The sequence below is a fragment of the Lissotriton vulgaris genome, chromosome 12, assembly GCF_964263255.1.
Source record: "Lissotriton vulgaris chromosome 12, aLisVul1.2, whole genome shotgun sequence".
In the NCBI taxonomy this organism is placed as follows: domain Eukaryota; kingdom Metazoa; phylum Chordata; class Amphibia; order Caudata; family Salamandridae; genus Lissotriton; species Lissotriton vulgaris.
The window spans coordinates 783,775,405-783,801,355 of record NC_141700.1 but is presented as its reverse complement, the minus strand read 5'-3'; the positions used below and the strand labels follow the sequence as shown (position 1 = coordinate 783,801,355).

At 46.2% G+C, this 25,951-nt stretch overlaps 1 protein-coding gene across 3 annotated transcripts in view; it reads right to left on the bottom strand.

Annotated features, from left to right (window-relative positions):
• Positions 1–25,951, bottom strand: part of LOC147678711 (phospholipid scramblase 3-like) — a 117,649-nt gene that overhangs the window by 32,421 nt on the left and 59,277 nt on the right. For all 3 annotated transcript variants that reach the window (XM_086946165.1, XM_086946164.1, XM_086946163.1), the window contains one exon: positions 14,603–14,754. In XM_086946165.1, coding sequence (XP_086802291.1) covers positions 14,603–14,754 — 152 coding nt within the window. The remainder of the gene's footprint in view (positions 1–14,602; positions 14,755–25,951) is intronic.

The window sequence follows — 25,951 nt, the reverse complement described above, 5'->3', positions numbered from 1 at the left end:
CAGAGTAGCGTGTGTTATGTGTGTGAACTCGGGTGTAGCGGCCTGTAAGTGAAGGCCCAAATCAGTCACTAGCACCACCATAAAATAATTATGCAAACATTTGTGATGGCGATTAACTTAACTCAGGCCATGCCCCGGGTCTATCTATTAAACTCCTCGCGTCCCTATATCATGGTTGTGACTATCGGGACTGGTGCACAAGGGGGAGGCATCAGAACACCCCTCATGGGGTTGAGTATGTGAGCCTGGCTCACTTATCAAACATAATATTCCTCCTCAACCAACCAAAAAAATAAAAACAAAATAACAAATGGAACACAAAAATGATTCAAAACACAAGTCCACTTTCAGCTGCTTAATGCACCAGAAAGTTCTTCAAACAAGATGCCTTTTCTGGACAAGGTTGAAGATAGTATCTCTCTGCCCCTTGACGACTGACACCTTCCCCGTTCTCTCTGGATTATACACTCCCCCTTCCAGAGGGTGAGGCAATCGAACTTGGAGATCCTGAATTGGCAGCTGGACCAACTGGTCCTGACTCATCCTTGGATGCCGTCTCTGCCTCGCGAAACATCTGTGGATCCACCTGGTGACTGTTTCCATGAATCGGGCATGCTTTGAAAAAGGAAACATTTCTGGTGATGGCCGCTCCGTCATTCAGTGCACTGTACTTTCTGTACCTTCCACGGTTCAAGTTTGAAAGGCAGACTGAACTTCCCCCGGGGAACTTTCCCCAGAACTCCTACTTTGAAAAAGCTTTGTTTGGCCGTGGGGACCCTGGACCTATATTCATTCTTTAGATGACGTTTCTTTAGCGTGTCAGCAACGTGTTTCGGTGTGGTTGGCACAATTTCTAGATGTGGAATGACATCTACAACTGGGCGGTTCATGCACAGTGACATTGGACTAACTTGAGTGATGGAGTGAGCCGGTCAGCCAATATTCTCTTAGGAAACCATATATAGCACAGTCCAACCTCTGCCCAGTGGCCAACGGAATTCTAGTGACTTTGTTGAGAGTCTGCATGAAGCGCTCTGCTTCTTCATTTGATTGTGGCCATCAGGTATAATCTTCTGGTGGTGTATACCCTGGATTGTAGGTATTGCCCAAATGCTTGGCTTGTGAAGGGGTTCTTTGAGTGATCCATGAGTGGCCATAATCTTCTCTAAACGAGGAATGGTCTCGCTTATGGTGATAGACTCCAGAATTTCAACCTCTGCATATTTTGAAAAATCATCAATGACCACCAGCATATGGCGCTCATCGGGGAGGCTTCTGAAGTCTGCAATGGCACGCTGCATGGGAATGTCAGAATGACTTCAGTGATGGGGCATTGGAGGATCAACAGGACCTGCAGCTTGGCAAAGAGAGCACCAATGCACCTCTTGCTCAACCAAGGTGTCCAGATTGAGGAACCACACTTTTCATCTTAGTCAAGACTTTGTCTTAACAACCCCTTGATGGGCCAAATGTGTCAGATCCACTACCCACTGTTGCAAACGCCCCAGAACCAGCAAGTATAGACCTCTCATCATGCAGCCTTCTGGAGATATTACCAGCTCGTTCCCCACATTGTCTAGGAATGTCAAAGTTAACCTCGCCACATCTGTGCGATAAACAGATTTGTCTTGTAAGTTGTTCCACGTCCCAGATTGCACAGTGGAGATGCTTAGCTGGATGAATTCATCAGTTTTGGTGGCTTTGATGATTTCTTTAAATGAGATGAGGAGTGGCCTGGACCGTTCAACAACCAAACAGACATATTCCTCCACTTCCTTGGCATCCAGTTCCTCGCTCTTGCTAGCAGGACAAGCATGTCTGAAGAGATAGTCCTCCGGGTCTTGAGTTCCTGGGCGGAAAACCACTGTGAAGTTATAGTCTTGCAATTGAAGAATCCATTTTTCATTTTGGTTGGGGGCTTGGATGATGATCCCATGAATCGTGAAATGAGAGGTTTGTGATCCGTATGTATAGTGAAAGGCTGTCCATAAAGACATAAAGTAAAATGATGACAACCCAAATGGATGGCGATGGCCTCATTTCGCTGTGTGAGTATCTCAGTTCTGTCGCAGTCAATGCTTGACTGGTGTATGCTATGCCATTGCCCTACCGTTGAGACACCACCATTCCTAGGCCTGTTGGACTGTTCTTACACTCCTTAAAAATCGGCCCTTGAGCTCTTTAACATTATCGCCATTTTGTTCAGTTTGGCTTCCTGACAGTTTGTATTCCTTTTCAGGGTCAAAATAGGCTAGGGTGGTGTCATTCGAAAGGGCATGTTTCATGGCCTGGAAAGTGCTCTCCTCTTCGGGTCCCCGTTCCATACTGTATTGGACTTGACCAATTCCCTCAGCGGAGCAGTGAGGTCTGTGACGTTGCAGATGAATCGGCCTCATTAAGTGACCAATCCTAGGAAACTTCTTACTCCTGTTACATTGGTGGGAGCAGGGGCAGCCTGAATGTCCAGAACCTTGAGGGGGTCTGGCGACACTCCATCTTGGGAAAAGAGGTATCCAAAGAAGGCTATTTCTTTTTTGAGAAAGTCACACTTTTTGTTGTGGAGAGTCAATCCATTTTCCATTAGGTGCTGAAACACAGCCCTCAGATGGTCAAGGTGCTCTTCTAACGTGGGTGCGTGAACTAAAATGTCATCACTGACATTGAAAACTCCTTTGAGGCCAGCAAGTACACTTCTGATGGCATCCTGGAAGACTTCCGCTGCACTGGAGACTCCAAGGCTGAGGCGCTTGTACCTCCTCAGACACATATGAGTGGAAAAAGTGATGATGACTCGAGATGCTGGATCCAGCATCAACTGGTAGTAACCAGCACGTAGATCCATTTTTGAGAACTATTTTGAACCGCTGACTTCTGCCACTATGTCATCTACAGTGGGTGTGAGATATCATTCTTGTTTAATGGCCTAGTTGGGTAGACGGATGTCCATGCAAATTCGTACTTCTCTGGGTTGCTTGGGTTTGTTGGCCGGGCCATCCACTCTCTCAATGTCAGCCTGCTCCAGTTTGTTCAATTCTTCCTCCACCTTTGGCCGGAGCTGGAATGCTACCCATCAGTGCCTTAAGGCTACTGCCTGAATAGATTCATCAATATGTAACTTTATCAAATGGACTTTCAGGCAGCCTATGCCTTCAAATAGTGGTGCAAACTGAGTTAGTAAGTCATCCACGCTTTCTTGATGCAACCTGAGCACGATTGCGACCAACTGAAGGCGTAATGCGGTCCGGCGGATCAGCAACATCCCATGGCCTACTTTTATGATGTAGATCTTGGTCACGTTGAGCGAGATTTATGTGCAATCCCCACTGTGAACACTCCTGCCAGCTGGAGTGGAGCGGTGGACCCATAGGCATAGACTTAGGTAGTGGTGTGTCTCATAACACATGGAACAGGCAACGTAAGCATCATCGACTGGGCCATGATATTGATGGACCCTCCTGTGTCGATTAGTGCTTGCACTTGGTGGCCTTCGTCAAGTTCATTACATTTTGTATTATGTGGACAGCTCCTTCAACATCATCATTGTACATGTCCCCTTCATCTACGGGACTGTTTGTGGTGTATACCTTGTTGACTGATTTAGGTCTTTGGTTCCTTGATGAAGCTGAAGAGTGACATACTTTTGCCAAATGATTTGCCTTGTTACAGGTTGAGAATTGTTTCCTATATGCAGGACAAGGTCCCTTATGGGGGAATGGTTCTCCGCACCCATAGCAGGTCTTGGGTTCAGATGGTGGTTTGTTCCTATTTTTCTTCTTGTCCAGGGTCTTGGCAGTGACAGCATTGATCGACTCCACTTTGACAGTGTGCTGAAGTGCTGCCTCCATTTGGACGGCCCGTACTTTGGACAGTTCTTTCGACCTACCCATGGTTAACATGTCTTTCATGGTCATGCCATGAACCTGTAGAATATTCTCTCATAACTTTGTTGAAGAATAGCCTTGAATGAATTGCACTTGGATTTCATCATCGGCATCTGGCAGTGTGCAGGTGCTTGTTAAGTCCCTCAGGCATGCATAGAATGTGGCAACGGATTCCTCCGGTAGTTGCCTGGCTTGATGTAGCAGAAAACGTTCATAGTCGGGGTTTGCTAACGGTTCCAAATGGGCTGTCAGTGCTCATTTCAGTGTGTTTTATTTGTAAGTTGGCTCAGCCTAGTCTACTGATTTCTCCAACTTATGTATGGCTGAACCCCAAGTGTAATAGCATGAGACGTCTTCTGTCATCATCTAGATCAATTGCTGCAAAATAGGTTTCTAGACGCTTTACCCAGTCTTTCGATGTCACTGCCTGGTCATCAATTTGTAATGGTTCCACTAGGTGTCTGTACTGGGTGGAAAAATGAAGTAGTACTCGGTTGAAGACAAAAAGTCCTGGTGGTTGGACAAAGAGCTTCCCCTTGCTAACTGCTAGTGGTGGAAAGTCTAGGTTAGTGAGATTGTTCGTAGGCAGCCCAAGGAATTGTATCTCTTCTTTTGTTATTTTTTACAGATGGTAATCCTTGGACAGCATGCTGAAGAGAAATGCACATGTCCACATGCCTTGTAGTGTGTTGCTTCTGTGTCTGTTTTCTTTTTTTTGCTTTTTCTTTTGGTGACAAAGCAGGATTAAAGTGCTTCTCTGCAAAACTTGCAGGGCGTGGCGTGGTGATGACAGCCTTGTAGACTGAGCAGAACTCTTAGGAGAGGCTGTGAAGCACTGCGATTTCAGTCACGGCTCCTGTCCTGTATTGAGAGGAAAGGCAACACCCACTGGAGCCGGGACGTCGGCCGACAGGCAGTTGTGGGGAAAAGCCCTCGCTGAGGGTTACCAGGAGGAGCCGAGCACTCCCCGGGCTGCGGACGTGATGCGCTCGAGCAGGCAGGGCATGCCCAGGAATAGCCACAGAGCTGCACCACATGCGAAGGCAGTAACTGCGCACTCACCTTGCGGGCACCGCACCAAATGCTGGGCGGACCGACCGTCCTGGCCTGACAGGCAACCGATGAAAAAGGCCTAGCACCGATACAGCCACCGCCGAGGTATGTCAAGGGTGCGCTCATACTCGTAGCCAGTTTGTTGTGTGTGTGAGCTCAGGTGTAGTGGCCTGTGTGTGAAGGCCCAAAGCAGTCACTAGCACCACCATGAAATAATTACGTACATCCTTGTGATGGTGATTAACTTAACTAGGGCCACACCCTGGATCACTTAATTTAACTCCTGGAGACCCTACGTCACTTTTGTGACTCTCAGGACTTGCGCACACAGGAGGAGGCATCACAACACCCCTCTCGGGGTTATCTATGTGAGCCTGGCTCACTTATCAAATATATCAACTGGCTCCCCATGGAAGGTAGATGTATGTACAAACTGGCCTGTATCACACACAGAACCCTTCACTCACCTTCTCCCAACTACCTAAACAGCAAACTGGTAAAAGCAGGAAAATTCAGAACTCTGAGAAGCTCCAACTCACTTCTTCTCCTCCCTCTGAAAGTGAAAAAGAAAACCACTCAGTGCCGATCCTTCTCTGGTAATGTCCCCACGGTGTGGACCTCAATCCCTAGAGACCTCAGATGCAACCCCTCCTTCGCCTGCCTCAAAAGGGACACTCCATTTCCTAAACAAATTCTTTACTAACCAAGGCTAACTAACCTAGACTCTGATAACCTAGTTGACTCCACCCTCACTTGACCATCAAGGATAGGTGGTTACTGTACTGTGCCAAAAACCTACTTTTTTTTGCCTCCCTCACTGTTTGCCTAATTATTATGTGTTTGTCTATATGTTTTTGCTTCCTCGATTTTGCTTTGTAATGCAACCTTTATCTCCTGTGTCTATGTAAAGCACGCTGATACCCACGGGTCAAGCTAGCGCTATATAAAACTTTAAAATAAATAAAATAAATAAATAAATAACAGAACGCTACTTACCAAAAAAGCATTTCAACACCCCATCAAGGGTAGCAAGCGCCATATAAATGCAAACATTTTTCCCTTCTCTATCCCTCCACTTTCCTACTCAAACCAAATAACTGACTAACATATCCACCACTCAAATTACTTTCATATATTCACTATACTAATTCAACACTAATCCTTTATGGGTTCCGGAGTAGCGTGCTACCTGCCAAAAAAGCGCTTTGACGCGATGTCAGTAGGAGTAAGTGCTATATAAGTGTAATTACAATACAATATACCTTTTTGTTGTAATGTACTAATTACTCAATGCACTCTCCCTACAGAAGTTCTCTGCCTTGCTGCTCAGCCTATGGTGAGGTCAAATAGAATGCTGAGTGTGTTTGTATTGGAAGGGAGAATCAGTTGGTGTGGAAAGGCTGAGCAGCGAGGAGGCTGCTCCTGGTGGGGCACTTTAAGGGATCCGACTAACATCTTGTAAGCTGTAACCAAGAAGTGATCTTATGAATAAAGCTGTGATCTTGTTCTACATCACCTGGCCTATGTATCATTCTTCTTTGCAACACTGGCGACGATCTGGAAGAACCTTACGCGTGGAGTAGGCAAGACCATAGGAACCAAAGACATTAAGGACTTTAAGGTAAAAGAACTTCTTTCAAGAGTGAAACTTGTGTATTTCAAGCTAACTGGCACCAGAGCCCCACCAGTGACCCTGCCATTGGTCGCCCTCAAGTGTGCCAGTTTCTGTTTGCCTGCCGGCTGAACTTGGGTGATGATTCCCCTCCTGTGCGGGGCGTTCCATTAAGTGGGCGGAGTCGTGACGAGCTCAGCTCGTCATGAGCACAGCTCCACTGTGCTGCATGACGAGCTGAGCTAGTCACGAGCACCGCGGCGCCGCGCTCGGCCTCCCTCCCTCCCACAACGCAGGGGAATTATCCCCACGGCGAAGGGGTTAATAATAATTAATTAATTGATAAATATTTATGGTAATTGTTTGTTTTTTTTTGTGTGTGGATTTTGGTTTTATAGGGTAACGTTTGGTGAGTAAATTAATTTTTATCTGTTCTAATTTATTTTTAATTAATATTTGTTTTTTGATAAATAATTATATTAATTATGGAGGTACGCTTTTCTAAACATTTAGATGTGTGTTGTGAATGGTGTTGTGTTATAGGGTAGGAAATCATCAATATTTAATTTATGTAACAATTAATGTTCTTGATTATAATTCATTTCTATTACATATAGTTATTTGTTTGTAAATTATTTTTAAAAAAATTATAAAATAATCTATGTAGTTACTTTTTAGATTTGTTGAACATTATAATATGTTTCTATCTTTTGTAATTTTTACTATTTTGATATATTTCTTTTTTTTGTTTTTTAACATCCTTTGTATTGTAGTTGATATTTTGTTTGTTTTTAATTTTGAAATGACTTCAGTGGGAATATTCATTTCTACCCCTCCCCTATACAACACGTTCCCTACTGTTGCACTCACTGGAGTGGGACTAGTCATTTTTACCCCTCTGCTATCCAACACTTTCCCTACTGTTGTACTCACTAGAGTGGGAATATAATTTTTGCCCCTCCGCTATCCAACACTTTCCCTACTGTTGCAGTATTTGGAGCAGGAATAGTAATTTTTACCCCTCCGCTATCCAACACTTTCCCCACTGTTGCACTAATGGAGTGGGAATAGTCATTTTTACCCCTCCACTATCAAACACTTTCCTTTCTGTTGCAGAAATTGTAGTGGGAATAGTAATTTTTACCCCTCTGCTTTCCAACACTTACTGAAGTGGGAATATTAATGTTTACCCCTACGCTATTCAACACTTTCTCTACTGTTGCAGTAATTGGAGTGTGAATAGTAATTTGTACCCCTCCGCTATCCAACACTTTCCCTACAGTTGCACTCACTGGAGTGGGACTAGTCATTTTTACCCCTCTGCTATCCAACACTTTCCCTACTGTTGTACTCACTAGAGTGGGAATAGTAATTTTTGCCCCTCCGCTATCCAACACTTTCCCTACTGTTGCAGTATTTGGAGCAGGAATAGTAATTTTTACCCTTCCGCTATCCAACACTTTTCATACTGTAGCAGTAATTGGAGTGAGTATAGTAATTTTTACCCCTCCGCTATCCAACACCGTCCCTACTGTTGCACTCACTGGAGTGGGATTAGTAATTTTTACCCCTCCGCTATCCAACACTTTCCCTACTGTTGCACTCACTGGAATGGGAATAGTAATTTTCACCCCGCCGCTATCCAACACATTCCCTACTGTTGCAGTATTTGGAGTGGGAATAATAATTTTTACCCCTCTGCTATCCAACAATTTCCCCACTGTTGCACTAACTGAAGTTGGAATAGTAATTTTTACCCCTCCCCTATCCAACACTTTCTCTACTGTTGCACTCATTGGAGTGGGAATAGTAATTTTTACTTATCTGCTATCCAACACTTTCCCTACTGTTGCATTCACTGGAGTAGGAATAGTAATTTTTTTCCCCTCTGCTATCCAACACTTTCCCTACTGTTGCACTCATTGGAGTGCAAAATGTAAGTTTATAAACTATTAAATATTTTAATGTTGTAATTTATAATATAATGTTTTTAAATTAGATTTTATGTTATAGGTGTATGTGTATATACACCTACACTGTGCTCCCTACTGTTGCAGTATTTGGAGTGGGAATACTAATTTTGACCCCTCCTCTATCCAACACTTTCCCTACTGTTGCACTAACTGGAGTGGGAATAGTAATTTTTACCCTCTCCTCTATCCAACACTTTCTCTACAGTTGCAGTCATTGGAGTGGGAATAGTCATTTTTACCCCTCCACTATCAAACACTTTCCTTTCTGTTGCAGAAATTGTAGTGGGAATAGTAATTTTTACCCCTCTGCTTTCCAACACTTACTGAAGTGGGAATATTAATGTTTACCCCTACGCTATTCAACACTTTCTCTACTGTTGCAGTAATTGGAGTGTGAATAGTAATTTGTACCCCTCCGCTATCCAACACTTTCCCTACAGTTGCACTCACTGGAGTGGGACTAGTCATTTTTACCCCTCTGCTATCCAACACTTTCCCTACTGTTGTACTCACTAGAGTGGGAATAGTAATTTTTGCCCCTCCGCTATCCAACACTTTCCCTACTGTTGCAGTATTTGGAGCAGGAATAGTAATTTTTACCCTTCCGCTATCCAATACTTTTCATACTGTAGCAGTAATTGGAGTGAGTATAGTAATTTTTACCCCTCCGCTATCCAACACCGTCCCTACAGTTGCACTCACTGGAGTGGGATTAGTAATTTTTACCCCTCCGCTATCCAACACTTTCCCTACTGTTGCACTCACTGGAATGGGAATAGTAATTTTCACCCCGCCGCTATCCAACACATTCCCTACTGTTGCAGTATTTGGAGTGGGAATAATAATTTTTACCCCTCTGCTATCCAACAATTTCCCCACGATTGCACTAACTGAAGTTGGAATAGTAATTTTTACCCCTCCCCTATCCAACACTTTCTCTACTGTTGCACTCATTGGAGTGGGAATAGTAATTTTTACTTATCTGCTATCCAACACTTTCCCTACTGTTGCATTCACTGGAGTAGGAATAGTAATTTTTTCCCCTCTGCTATCCAACACTTTCCCTACTGTTGCACTCATTGGAGTGCAAAATGTAAGTTTAAAAACTATTAAATATTTTAATGTTGTAATTTATAATATAATGTTTTTAAATTAGATTTTATGTTATAGGTGTATGTGTATATACACCTACACTGTGCTCCCTACTGTTGCAGTATTTGGAGTGGGAATACTAATTTTGACCCCTCCTCTATCCAACACTTTCCCTACTGTTGCACTAACTGGAGTGGGAATAGTAATTTTTACCCTCTCCTCTATCCAACACTTTCTCTACAGTTGCAGTCATTGGAGTAGGAATATCAATTTTTATGAAGCCGCTATCCAACACTTTCCCTACTGTTGCATTCACTGGAGTGGGAAGAATCATTTTTACCCCTCCGCTAACCAACACTTTCCCAACTGTTGCACTCAATGGAGTGCAAAATGTAAGTTTAAAAATGATTAAATATTTGAATTCATAATATAATGTTTTTTAATTATATATTTATATATATACATTTATATATGTACATTTTATATATTTATAACATTTTAAAATACATTAAAATGATTAGTTTATTAATTGCTTTACGGTACAAGTACATAAATATATTATATTTTGTATATGTATGTTTACATTTTTGTATTACATTTATTTATTATATTTGTTAAAATGTACATTACATCTAAATAATTTTTTTTAAGTTAATTTTATTATTTAATTGATTTAACATTATTTTTTATATATAAAAAAGGAAATTTTGTACATTGATATTTTTTACATCAATATTATTTTTTCAATATTTGTATACTTTTCTCTATAAAGATAGGATGTCAATATTTTTGACATCGATATTTATGTGTTGATATTTTTGTATGGGGATATTTTGGTAATCAATATTATGTCAGTGATCCCAAGCCAGCTGGTACACCCAAGAGCTAAGAGTCTCCAAGCAAGACTGCTACTAACTCGAGAGGCAATGGCTTGCCTCAAAGAACCACACCTACAGAGCCACCTACAAGGCAGCCCTCTGCAACTAACACCAGGGCATCAAAGAAGTCATGGGAATGGCCATCACAACCCACATCAACACAGCAGCCAACCACACAAAATAACTCTTCAAGAGAGTCAATTAACTCTCCAACCCGACAGCCACAGAGATCACCATTCACCCCTTCCTAGAACTCTCCATCATCCTCTCAGACTACTTCCCCAACAAGATCGCCACCATGTAAAACAACTTTGACCCTCAGCGCTCATCCTCTACAGCCCCGGGCAAGCATTCCTAACCAGCCGAACGATCACCACCTGGTCCTCGCTCACCACCCAGACAGGGGAACAGAACGACCTACTGGATGCCTACAAAACAAGATTCCGTCCAAACCACAGCACCGAGACCTCGCTGATCGCCGCCACAGATGACATCAGGATCCTCCCCAACCAGGGAGAGACTGAAACCCTGATCCTCCTCGACCTTTGGCAGCATTCAACACCTTGTCCCACCACACACGTATCAACAGACTCCACTGCATCAGCATACGACACAACTACATCAAGTGTATCGCCTCTTTCCTGACAGTTCCCACTCAGAGCATCTGGCTGCCTCCCTTCACTCTGAACCCAAGGACATCATATGCGGCGTACTCCAAGGTTTATCCCTCAGCCATACCCTTTTAAACACCTACATGTCCCCCATCGCAGACTTCGTTGGATCCCATGGCTTCAACATAATCTCATATGCACACAACACTCAACTTATGCTCTCATTCTCCGAAGACCCCTCCAACGCCAGAACCAACTTCTGCAACGCCATGACCAACATAGCCAACTGGATGAGGGACAACTGCCTAAACTCAAACTAGACAAGACAGAAGTACTAATGTTCAGGAAGAACACTTCCATCTGGTACCACAGCTGGGGGCTGACTGAACTTGGATTCATACTAACAGACCTGTCACAACCTAGGCATCCTCCTGGACATCAAAATGACCATGAAACGGCAAGTCCACTTACTAGCCTCCACCTGCTTCTACACTCTCTACACTCTCCGTAGAATCTTTCGATGGATTCCAACCGACACCAGAAAAGCCATCACTCAGGCCCTCATCACCAGCCGCCTCGACTACGGCAATGCTCTCTATGCTGGCATCCACATCCCTGCCCAGCTGCTCAGGCAACTCAGGAAGATACAGAAAGTGGCCGGCAGACCCATCCTGGACCTCCCTGAAAGGACCCACATCCCCCCCCCCCGCCCTCAGACAACTCCACTGACTTCCCATCCAGAAGAGATGCCAGTTCAGGATCCTCACTCACGCCTCTAAAGCCCTACATGACCTAGGACCAGCCTACATCAACCATTGACTGAATTTTCATTGACCCACAAGACACCTATGCTCTGCCGAGCTATCCTGCTCACCCCACATCCACCGCAGTAAAGGCCGCTCCTTCTCCTACATCGCCGCCAAGACCTGGAACGACTTGCCCCTCAATGCCCGAATAGCACCCTCCCTACAGGAGTTCAGAAAGAACCCCAAGTCCAGTTTTTTTGACTGAGTCATCACACCCTCAGTACCCAGATACCCCTAGGGGTGATAGTGCAGGGCTGTACAAATGCTTTCATGTGATCAGTGGTCCTATGCAGTAACATGCATCAGTGGGCTCATACATTATATGCATCCGTGATCTTAGGCAGTAATATATATGCATCAGTGATCTCTGAAATTATAAACACCAGTGGTTCTAAGCAGTAGATTGCAATGGTGGTCTGTGTCTCAGTGACCTCAGGAAGCACACACAATGGCCCATGGAAATATATTGCTCTGCAAAGGTCCACAAAGTATTTACCACTAATAGCCTCACTCAGCAGTGAGAATGAATAGCCCTATATTAGTGGCTTTCCACATTAGTAAGCATCAATGGCCCCACGCAATAACAAGCATGAATGGCCCCACACAGTAACAAGCATCAATGGCAAGCACATTAACAAGCACCAATGGCCCCACACAGTAACAAGCATCAACGGGCCCCACACAGTAACAAACCCCAATGGCCCCACACAATAACACGTGTCAATGCCCTCACAGAGTAACAAGCATCAATGGCCCCACACAGTAACAAGCATCAATGGCTCCACACAGTAACAAAGCATCAATGGCCCCACAAGGTAACAAGCCTCAATGGCCCCACACAGTAACAAACCCCAATTGCCCCACACAATAACACTTGTCAATGGCCCCACACAGTAACAAGCATCAATGGCCCCACACAGTAACAAGCATCAATGGCCCACACAGTAACAAGCATCAATGGCCCCACACAGTAACAAGCATCAATGGCCCACACAGTAACAAGCATCAATGGCCCCACACAGTAACACACATCAATGACTCCACACAATAACAAGCATCAATGGCCCCACACAGTAACAAGAATCAATGGCCCCACACAATAACACGTGTCAATGGCCCCGCACAGTAACAAGCATCAATGGCCTCACACAGTAACAAGCATCAATGGCCCCACATTAACAAGCATCAATGGCTCCACACAGTAACAAGCATCAATGGCCCACACACTAACATGCATCAATGGCCCCACATTAACAAGCATCAATGGCTCCACACAGTAACAAGCATCAATGGCCCCACATTAACAAGCATCAATGGCTCCACACATTAACAAGCATCAATGGCTCCACACAGTAACAAGCATTAATGGCTCCACACAGTAACAAGAATCAATGGCCCCACACAGTAACAAGAATCAATGACTCCACACAATAACAAGCATCATTGGCCCCACACACTAACAAGCATTTTTGGTTGCACACAATACACAGTATTAAGGGACAGACATAAACAAGATAAATATATGGACACTAGTAACAATCAGGGCAGGGAGTCATTCCGGGCAGAGGAACGCAGGCTGCAGGAGAAGGGTCACTCTCAAGAGGGACATGTGAAGCATGATGTGGAGCAAGAGCTGGCAGCAGCAGCAGCTCGAGGGCTGCTTTGATGTCTCCTCTCTCCTTCCTCCCTCAGCCAGGCCCAACCACAAAAATAATGTCACCGTCCTCGCCTAGCCATTGGCTCTAACTATAAATTATTGATGGGACTTAAGCTCTTCAAGTCCATGGCCAACATGTTCCTACACATGGAAGATTGTGGGCTCTTCTAGGTGGTGCCAGGTCCAGCTCAGTAAAGGAGCAGGAAGTGCGCCAGGCACAGGGAAAAGGTCGAGAACAGCCAATGACAGCGCAGGGTGGGTCGGTGGTCTCCAAGGAGAATGCCATCAGTATAGCAGTGCCTTTGTCTCAAATTTGCCACCAGTACAGCAGCTCCTTTGTCTCAAATTTGCTTAATGGCAAGAGAGGGATTATTTTATTCCAGGTGCTGCAGTGCCAGCAGAAGGACCTTTAACATTGACATATACATCTCATGCATGGCAACAGTCCTCTGCTTTCCAAGGCGACAACCTGGATTATCTGTTGTGCCATTGATGACCCTCGGCCACATTACGGTAAAAACTGAAAAGTGGGCATTGACAGAGATGATGGAGACACATTAATACTATGAGATGAAGCACTTATACCCCTTGGGACAAAGATAACAGCATCTCTTCAAAGGCCTGGATGTCTGGGGATATAGGGGTGGTGGTGTGATGGTGGTGGGGGTGGTGCTGGTGATGGTGGTGGAGGTGGGGGTGATGGATGTGGTAGAGGTGGGGGTGATGGATGTGGTGGAGGTGGGGTTGGTGATGGTGGAGGTGATGGTGGTGGAGGTGGAGGTGTTGGTGATGGTGATGATGGTGGTGGTGGTGATGGTGGTGGTGGTGGTGAGGACAGTGGTGGTGATGATGGGGCTGAGTGCAGGGATAAACACAGGAACAGCTTGGCATTTAAGATGAGAGCTGCATGACTGGATAGTCTGAGCCTGGCAGAGCTGACAGATTTGACTTGCAGAGAAAGTTGAAGAGACATAGCTAAAGTAGGGTAAAGCTGGAAAACTGAGAATACAATGAAAAGCCTCGGAGAAAGAAGTCTCACCTGTGTCAGGTATTCCAGCCCCGGAGGTATGTTGGGCAGTGCCGCCATGTATGGCACTGGCTGAAAGCCTGAGGTGCCAGCTGCTTGGTGTGACTGTGGCTGCCCAGCCTCGGTGCCCTGGTACCGCTGAGGCTCATACTGAGTTCTACCACCTGACGAGGAAGGAAGGACACGACAGCATTAACCACCCCACCTCTCCTCCTGACCCTGCCATGGAACAATAAATACTATTACTTCCAGGTGGCTCTCAATGAGCATTGATTGTGCGCTTGTTATTAGATTTTCACACAAAATATGTAATACGGCTAGAAACCTCCATATTTTTGTAATTTAAAGTAGTTTATTTTAATGTTTTTTTCTTCACATATGCTTCAGGAATTTTTAGACTATTGCAGCATTTACAAAAAAAGCACACTGCCACAAAAGAAACAGCATAAGATATAGCATTAGAAAATAGAAATATTATCCTGCTCTTAAAGAAGGAAACTAAATCACAGTAGTATACAAGAATTACAGCGTAAGTTATTCACAAACACAAATCTTTTCAGTGTGTTTCAGAAAAATCACAGGAATTTTTCTAACCATAAAGAATTTAGCAGCGATTAAAGACAACGAGGGTCATTAGGATGGCGGACGGACAAAGCCCGCCTGCCATCCTTTTGTGGAACGGGACCACCCGCCATTGGTGCGGGGGTCCCGTTGGTGATATTAGGATGCGCCCACTACACTGGTGGGCGCATACTGCATTCTTGACATTGCGGCGGGCTCTCAGCACCGCCCGCCGCGATGCCAAGAAGGCATGTTGTGTACTTCCATGCACACCGTGGCAGGCACCGCACGGTGCCTGCCATATTGTTCATGGAATTACAGGGGGGTACCTTAGGTACCCTCCATGTGCACCCCCCACCCCCCAGAATCCCTGGGGGCCCACTACGGGCCCCCAATGGTGAAAACCACCTGCAACGCCCCGCCTGCATACTAATATGGATGGCGGTGTCTACCAGACACCGCCACCGTATAAACTGCTTTTTCGCCCGGTAGGCAATCGGGCGTGTTGCCTACTGGCAGAAAAACGGGGGACGGTCTTCCTGTAATGTGGCGGGGGGAATTCTTATGCGGGCGGTGGTTTTTTACGCGGGGATCGCCATACGGGCAGGATTTAAAAGATGTATGCACAAAAAGAAATAAAAGAATGTTAAAAAACAAGGAACTGAGATCTTTATTTAACGGGTTGGCAGGTAAGTTGGTAATTATGCCATTGGAAACAGCGGTGCTGAGCAGTTAAAAGTAACTAGTCAGTAACGGTGTAGGAACCTTGGTGCACACTGCAATTTTGTAGAATTATAGCGACGCTAGCAACTCTTTAGGGCATTTTACAGTTTGATTAGCAAGTGAACTGGGATTTTTTATATTTATTATATGTTTATATGTAAAGTCAGGTTTTTTTTCCAGGGTTTTCATTCTTGTGATCTGGGGTGTTTTTCTGAATTTTCCTTTTATTACAGACATTGAGTGACATATTGAGTGGAAGCACATGGTATAGAGACCTATTAATAAACAGCTGTTCATACATGTCAGGATTTCATCAAGGGAAGACATGGAAGGAGGCACAAGTGCACAAGTGTTCGATGCTGCGTGAGAAACACGTAAAATGCAGGGATGGATCAGTGTTGCCAGATTTTGAAATCCATCCCAAACCCAAAGACTCTCAATTATAAGCCCAAATTAAGCCCAACGCAAAACAGTGTCAGCCCAAAAACCAGCCCAAAGTCGAAACTCTCAAATTTTGCAAAAGTAATCTTCCGAAGATATTTCAAGGATGTATCTAAATTCTATTCAATATATAGATAGTGAGAGGAAGTTAACTGGGCAACAGTTTCAGTAAATACTCATTTTCAAGAACAGTCACCACTTTTTTGACTTTTCATCTTGTAGTTCAGTCACCACACAACCAAACCTGAACCTGGTATTCATATGGCTGGGATACCCGTCACCCCCTCCCAACACAATCCCCAAGAATGGGAAGACGGAAACGGTTCTTGAACTTTTGGAAGGCGGGAGGGAGTTACCCTCCCGGACGTATTTATTAAAATATGAAACAAAATTAAAACATTAAAATAACAGTTTCATATCATGTACAATTTCATTTACACATTACGATGTTTATTGGCTAACCTTAACATATCTCCAATACAAAGGTTCTCCTAGCCGATTCTAAAACATCCTGTAAATGCATTTCTCAAAATTAAAATTGTACATCCTAACATTACGGGCCAACGGCAAGGTCGTAACCGGTGTCAGATCCCTAATACCAGAACTCCCCCCCTTACTTGTGAGGGGCGGGCGCACAGAGGACTGTACCTCTGTGCCAACTTCCAATTTCCCTTGTCTTAACGGGGGCCCCATATTTACTCGACGCCATCTTGGTGGTCGTCCGAGGACTCGTGTGAGGTGTCTAGAAGGTAGCGTAGACCCCACTCCCACCCCACACTGCTTACCACATCCGCCGTCGCGGATGTCCTGGCCCTGGGAAATTCCCAGGAGGGGCCCGTAGCCCCTCCTCCCCAGGGAGGGGCCTATGACCGCCTTCCCTTTCGGCGGCCCCATCCTTAGAGGGTACCGCCTCCCCATGTGAGGGGCCAATGGCCGCCTCCCCCCTGGCGCTCCCATCCATAATGGGTGGCGCCCCACCTCTAGGGATCTTCCAATTACTGCTCACCGATCATGACCTTACCGCCACAGGCCGGATAGTTGACCGGCTATCCGGACCCCCCACAAAACTCCTACTAAAGGTCATGGCTAGACAAACTCTTTAACCAAGCTATTAAGTCACCTATGAGTAAGACATTTCCCTCCCGGGACAAATGGACCCCATCTTCCAGATACATATGGTCCCCCCGGATACATCCATGTGGAACACAATGCAAATTTCCTGTACGAAACAACCTACTCAGTTTGTTATTAACCTTCTTTACCGATTGATTCAAGGCTGACACAGAGAGGGCCCCCCGCCACACCTTCCGAGGAATCATGTGTGACCATGCGATCGTACACCCTGGAACCCTTCTGCCAACCAACTTACTGAAGATAAGATTAACTCGAGAAGTACTCGTCGACCAATGGTCACCAAATCATTGCCCCCAAGATGCACTATGATTACAGACGGCGGTGACCTTGTCCGCCCTAACAGTCCCTCCATAAAACCTTGAAACTGGTCAATACAGAGCCCGCCCCTTCCGTGGAAAGTCACCCTGTACCCGTATTCCCCAGCCACGTGAATCATGTCACCTGCTTTGAATACGTCCGCGGCGCGCCTCACGTATGAGTGGCCAACGACCCACACCACTCTTTCCTCAGACGGTGATCTTTGACCGCTGGTGCCCAGGTGTCGGGTCAACTGCACAGTTCACCCCGCAAAGCCTGCTCGCAAAACTGAAAACCAAACAGAAAACAAGAAGCGTGAGTGCATGACATTAGCTTCACAACATGTGCAACCGCACATACCTTTTATAACAATTCGAGGACCAACGCCCCAACTGTTTCACCTTTTCAACACTCAGACCCCTGGCTGTAGCCTCTGTAGCAGCCCCTATCCGGAAGGAATGGGTCCCAAAATCGCTCGGGTCCAAGCCCGCTGCCGCGATTGCCATTGTTAGCACCCGCTGAAACTGAAACCTCGTCAGTGGGGTGGCGTCGGTATGCCTTAGCAAGCTCCCCCCCCATGATGCCGCCCTCTGCGCTAAATACTCCTCCACGCATTTTACCGGGCACATGGGAGACCCCGGGATCCGCTGGACTACCACACTGTCCCCGATCGCTCCCTGATCGGTCTTGGACCTGGCTATTGAGATTACCATCGTCTCACCCTTAATTTGAATGTGTTCTCGACACAGACCTCCCCCCGTATCCTGCTTATTCCTCGCTACCAGCTCGCTTACCCACATAGCCCCATGGAATGCTAATGCAAAAGCGGCCCGGAACAGCACTGTCTCTGACTGAGATGAACAAGTCGCAGGGAGTACGGACATTAATAGGGACAACCTTGCTAGACCTATCGGGTGCCTCTCATCCACCCTACGACCCTCAAGGCGTTGCCACCCACGCAGTGCCTTCTTTACGAGAAAGGACGATGTGGGGTCCTGGATGCCATGAGCCTGCGCCATGAAGGCAATGGCGGCCCTGTGCCTATTGGCTGTTGCCAGTGAGCGGCCTGCCTTGTAGAAAATTAGAAATATTGATGTACATAAGCAACGTTCATTTCCCTTTTCCCACTCCTCTCCCTGCCCGCACCATGAATACCGTAAAGCATTGACTGCATCCCTCTGCCAGCAAAGGCCTGTACCCATGTGTACATGACAGCCATTTTAGGCACCCTGGCCTTTTGCCCGCCTAAGATTAGAATCACCGGCTTCCCTTCTGCGCGTATTTGAAACCCTCCCTCTCTCACATGCATAGGCTATGAAACCCTCTCCCTCTGCGCGACCCTGCCCTGAAAGGCAACCCTTCTGCTTGACCCACGCAAACCCCCCCCATTTTCCTCTTGAAGAAGCATCCTTCGCCTCAGCTGACGAACCCCCCCCAGCTGTATCTGACTGCCCCCGTTCTCTCATGTACGGGTCATAAGATCTCTCTCTCTATGCGACTCAGTCCCTGTGTCCACCCTGGCTCCCCCTCCCTTCTCCTCACACGGGCAAGTCATAAACCTTCTTCTTCTGCAAGACCCTGTCCTTGGGAGTCACGGCCGCGCCTGACCAGCACCTCCTCTCCTTTCATGAATAACCCCTATGTTAGTAAACCCTCCCTCCGCGATTGACTGTCCACACATGTCTGAGGTCATCGCCTAAGCCAGGAGATACTGTTTACTGCTTATTGTATGGAATCACTCCTCTTCAAAGGGCCCACTATGGATCCTGGCCTCCCCACCCCTTGGGATACGATCAGGCGCACATCTCCTGATAATCAGCGGAACACTCAGCTGCGTCATTGCCCCCTCTCTTACCTACAGTTCAAGGGTCTCTATTGATAACATATGTGGGGTAGGATTGACACGAGGATTATAGGGATGTCTTTTCTTTATGTCACAATGTCCTGATTGTAATGCCAAGTGTTTTGTAAGGTATAAAAGAAGATGTCTCAGCTCACTTGTTAGAGCACCTCCCGATGGCACCTTGTTTCGTGTCTGAAATGACAGGCTCTCCTCATGAGCAATAAACTCTGTTCTTGTGATTCCTGCTCCCAGCGCCCGTCTCTTTATTTGGTAAACTATTCAGAATGGGAACTAAGAGGTGTCTTGCGCCAGCAGCCTGGGCATTGATGGTAATATGGGCTCCTGTTCCACAATTGGCGTCCCAACGCGGGGTCCATCAGTGACATAAGGTCCAGTAAGAGAGATCCAGACGATGAGGTGAACATCTAAATGATCGGAGTATACCTGCCTTGAGAGGGCCCTCGTCCGGCTGCCGATTGAATGAACTTCACCGATTCTGAACGGACCTCTCTCGAGTGACCTACTGTCCTGACTGGAATCCCACAGGACTGCTGCGGTAAAATCATGGAGTAAGAGAACGATCGGGCGCTGGAAGGAGGAAGGCGAAGAACTGCCCACACGGTCCGGTCCGGGTAAGGTCGCGTAAATGCGACACATTGTGAAATAATTGTTTGGTTTGGATAATACTAGTATTACGCTTTGTTGAAACCTCTGGAGATTCACCGTCTGCAAACGGAGAAAACAACAGGCTCTCTCTTTGCAAGCAGTGAAGGATAGGTAACGCAGACTTTTGTCCCCATTGTAATCCGTCGTGCCTATATTCCTCCCCCACTGTTTCCCGAACTGTCGTTCGTGGATTATTGTCTGGAGATTCTTTGTCTGCAAACAGGGAAGAACAAGGTCTCTCTTTGCAGGTAGAGAAAGAGTGGGTAACGCAAACCTTTTCGCACCCACTTATTCTCCCCACTGATTGTTTGATTGACCGTACATTAAGTGTTCGGTATTGGTTCTTTTGAGGTATTCACCGCCTGCAAACGACGGAGAATAGAAATATTCTGTCTAGTCTTTGCCCGCCGTGATAAGATAGGTAGTGCAGACTTTTGTCCCCGTTGTAATCCGTCATGCCTATCTTCTCCCCACTGGTTGGTAGCCTGTTTAGCCCGGACCGCTTATTAGAGGTGAACCATCCAGCTCCACTGGAGGGCACACCTAATAAGGACATGTTCATTAAGTGTGGACTAGTCGCTATAGCTTATAATAGGTTATGGCATAAAAATACAAGGAAAAGAGTTGAGCGAAATCAGTAGGCCACTGATGAGTTATCAACTTCGCTAAAAATAAAATAAAAAACGTTAGAAATAACCCGCAATAACAAACATAAAAATGGCGAGGGAAGACAAGCTTGACACCAAGGCAGCCACGAGGTAGCCAGGTTCCGTTGCCTATTCCTGCCCCAAAACATGTCTGCCTCATTGCCCACCACGCCCAAATAACGGTCACATGAAATAGGAACAAACCAATAGGTACCTACCCCCATTCCGGAAGCTCCCGAAGTGCAACAGGTCCGCGGTTACGCCCATCCGGAAGGCGAGGCCTCGATGCATGCAGGGCTCGGCTGGCCGCAGTCGAAAGGGGAGGCTGTAGGGCGGACGGCCCAGAAAACCGTGATGGCCTCTCCTTCTCTCCTCTTCTGCTGCCCTGCAGGCCACGGGGGGGGCTGTCTTGCCTCAGCCACCGACCACCCCCCCCCTTTCTTTCTCTCGCCTGATCCGGCCCGCAAAGAAGGCCGAAGCCGAAGCAAGGACAGCGGCGCTTACAGGTAGTCCCGCCACATTTCAATGCCTGGACAATTGAAGGTAGTCCAGCCACATGTCGACGCCTGGACAATTGCAGGTAGTCCCGCCACATGTCAAGGGGGGGGGGCTGTCTTGCCTCAGCCACCGACCACCCCCCCATCTTCAATAGCCGGCACGGCCAATACCGAAGCGGTGGAGCCGAGGAACGGCGCAGGGTCGCTGGAAGGGGGAGGTGGCGCGAACGAGCCTCCCCCACCTCCCTCCAGGTGGAGGCTTCCAGCGGCACCCCAACGCTCTTACTTAAAGAAGGTCCACATCGAAAAGCGGTCTTTTGCCCGGGACGGGCACACGCCCCATGCCTTCTCTCCTCAACTTTGAAGATTCTATGAGAGCTGGGGGGGCCCCCGACCCCTCCGCATGGGCGCCCCCGTCCCCCTCACTGGGAACCGCGACATCGACGCACTCCTGCCGGCGCCAGCCTCAGTCTGGAAATGGCTAAAAACACAGCCAAGGTACAGACTTGTTCAGTTCCGGTAGAACACCAGAATGACCCGGTAGGAAAATTGTTGCCACCCTCCCCACTCTTTGACTGACGGTCCATATTGTTAGACTGTTACCACATTGCGAAAAACTTTTTGAACTGCCAACGGAAGGTTCTGGTCCAATCATGAGTCATTGGAGACATTCTGACTATACCGGAACCTGCCTAACCTCGCCCAAAATGGCGCCGATACACGAAACGAAAACTTTCAAACTCCCTGTTCACCCGGATTGCTCGAATATTGATGCTCTGAGATATGTATGCATTTTTTGGACAATGGAAGTCGATAAGATGGATAATGAGTATGTGTTTAAAGAAAGAAACAATGTAAGACAGATATTGATCAGATGTTTGGACAATGAACTGACTTAGGGTTGGTACTAATTATGATATGGAAAATGAATTGGTGTAATTTAGACAGTGAATGAGCATTTGGATAATGAATTAATGAATTAATTGAAAAACCTGAATTCTTGACATGCATCATGCTTGCTCTGTAGGGAAGATTGATACGATTTTATTGCACTGCTGCACTTTATGCAATGAACTGCCACCAACTTCGTTCTTCTTATGTACAGTTCCAATCTGCTCCGTGGCCGGTTCACTGGGTTGTAGGCCTGTATTTATACATCAACACTTTTTATTAAAAGTATTTTGAAAAAGAAAGCAAAGTTGTAGCGGTTGCATTAATGAGTTTTGGATGTTTTGCTACTATGAACAAAGAATAAGTATGATGAAAGCTGGAGGTTAAAAAGGACCAGATATTTAGCAGCTACATTATGTATCACAGGCAGCTGGAAAAATGTTATAGACACTTAACACAACACCACAGAAATGCCACCTGACCGCCACCCTTGCACCCAACAAAATGGGTCGCGACCAAGTAACTCATGTAGATATTATATACCTGACATTACTGGTCCCTCTGGGCTTAAACGCCGAGATGGTAAAGAAATGCAATACGTGGGGATAGGTCGAGTATGTGGTAGGTAAAAACATTTTCGGATTTATGCGCGCTGATGTGTTTTGAATGCTGCACCCCCCCCCCCCCTTTTTCTTCTCCTCCCTTCTGCAGGTCCCGTCGGAACGTCGGCTGAAGTATGGAAAAGCGACGATCAAGCGACTGACAAAAGGAGAAAAAGGGGATCTGAGTATAGTACTTGTGCTAGCAAACTTTGACAGACATAGACGTAGATATGACTGTTCCGCCGTTAGAGCCTGACGACTGGGAGGATGGACTGACATAGAGACTTGACGGGTACTGTATGACGAAAATTGACTCGAAATAACACGTTAGAGAATGTAACTAAACGTTTGACTAGGTAGGGAAAGGACAAAAGAAAGGTGCACAGGTAAGGGTTACCAAGGCACCACCCGTCTGGGAAGTTAGAAATGTTGCTGATGTTCAAAATGTACTGCCCCCTTCTCACACTCTTATAGATCTAGCCAAGCTGTCCGACTGTTCTCCCGATCAATACTTGCCGTTGCCTCAGCCTGGAGAACTTCCCACCAAAGGAAGGAACTGAAAAATGGTTTAAGATCCAACCATGGGTAAATAGCGCGACCAGGTTAATTTCAGATCGACTGACCGAGGTGTAAGTATTGGCAATTGAGAACGCTCGCAGAAATAACAAGCGAGAGGGAAAAGGGGGGAAAGGTAAAAAGAACTAAGAACGTAGATAAATAGGATAATAAAGATAGGAAGGATATAAAAAAAAAAAAATATATGGATTTTGTTGGCCAACTATTGTTTTCTGTTTTGTCGTGAATGTCTTATATATATGTAATACATGTACTGTCTTCCTCTGTCTGAGTTCGTGTGTGTGTGCTGTAGGGGTTTATGTTCTCCCTTTGTTTGCGTCTCTCCGTTACCTGACCCCCTGCTGTTCTGTGTTGTGAACGCACTAAATGACCTATTTTTGTACACATCTCTCTGTCTTTCTCTATCTCTATCTCACCCTTTTTCCTCTCTATATCTCTCTCCCTCTCTCTCTCTCTCTCTCTCTCTCTCTCTCTCTCTCTCTCCATGTCATACGTGTACCAAATGGCTCGTTTAGATTGCGGACGACTCTCACTCTCTGAGAGTCTCCCTATTTCCTCTTCCTTTTTATGGTAAAACCGTGCCTCGCTGGCACCAGTCTGATTGGATACTTATTGAACGCGAAGGTGTTCAGCGAAATTGACCGAAACTAAAATGATTGTATCTCGCCATATTACTACCTCTCCTTTCTGCAAAATGAATGAACTCGAATTGGCTGAGAAGGAAAGGACAGGTAAGACGACTAAGGTCCCCCAATTTGGCCTTTTTATAGGGGAACTGTATGTCAATGGCACCTTATTTTTCTGTTCATCAGGGACGAACACCAATGTCTAGATTGACCCCCAATGCCCAGATTGCCCCACCCCCTTTTGCACCCAAGCGCGAGCGCCCGAAGCATCCCCGCCCCATTTGATAGACCCCAGCTGCTGTCCCGGATATAAACATGATGACCATGAGTAACTGTCGTCCCTCGAGAAAAACCTGTTTTACCTGACTCTTGATGATAGCGCCCCTGCCCTGTTTGAAAAGGTTAGCCAGCCTTGAAGGGAAATGTTCCGAAATATTGAATTTAATGAAATGCACAGTTGATGGGAATCTTATTTTATCCCCATTTGAGTTATAAATGGGACGATGAATAAACTTGGCATGAACCCAATAAGAATGCCGACATATGCACTGCTTGGTAATAGACCTCTGACTGTGACCGATGAGCGTATCTCCCAAATACGTAGGATTAAGGGAGGAATTCACATGCATAAATGTCTTCGTCTGCCAGTTCTCTAAAAGCTTGTTTTGTACCTATTCAAAGATTCACGACCACCGAAGGAGAAGGGTCGGACGTGACGTACAGCCTGGCTGCAGATCTTGAGACACGTGTGACCTCGACCAAAGGTGGAGCTGCAGAGCAACAAGATACGGGACGAGACAGCAATTTCAACGTGGAAAATGAGAAATGACGGGCCGCCTTGAAGCCCTCCGTCTGCTAACCCACGTGTGCCTGGAGTCTCCGTCCCCCTTCTTTGGGCCCGATTGATGGGCCTGCCTGCTTGTTATCCTTTGCTCCCTTGGTCCCTTTTGTGTGTCCCAAGAACTCTGACCCAACTCCGCTCTCTCTCCTATCGACTATTTGAACCACACACCCTCTTTTCCACGTGACTTATTGCCGAGAGGAAAAACAGCATTCAAGTGAGAATAGGGTGTTGCCACGGAAATATAGGTGCCGAGCATAAGGCGCTGCTAAACGGATTGTTTAGGGAACAGGACTGTGGTCTAACAGCAGAGGACTGACTGCACCCTGCAACGCGTAAGGATAAGACCCGAGCTGGACCTATAGCTCCACCGCCGGTGCTCAACAGCGCCAACGAAAGGACACGGACTAGAGCCTACCAGGGATGGCTCACTGCTAGAAGACACTGTGACGAAGAGATTTTGTGTATTGAACTGAATTCCGCCCTCAACTACTTGGTCAAAATGTTCATTGGTCACATTTTTAAGTCAGAAACATTTATGCTATGTAGTGATTTGAAATGATAGGAACTCGACAAATGCAATCTCCTATGTGCTGCATTCTGCCAAACACATCAACTGTCCATGATTATATGCCATATGTTAGTATTGACAAATGCAAATTCGTCGACCGCACCTGTTTATATGTACCCTCATCGATTACGAAAATGAACTTTGCTATGTAAAAAGGGGCGACTGTAGAAAATTAGAAATATTGATGTACATAAGCAACGTTCATTTCCCTTTTCCCACTCCTCTCCCTGCACGCACCATGAATACCGTAAAGCATTGACTGCATCCCTCTGCCAGCAAAGGCCTGTACCCATGTGTACATGACAGCCATTTTAGGCACCCTGGCCTTTTGCCCGCCTAAGATTAGAATCACCGGCTTCCCTTCTGCGCGTATTTGAAACCCTCCCTCTCTCACATGCATAGGCTATGAAACCCTCTCCCTCTGCGCGACCCTGCCCTGAAAGGC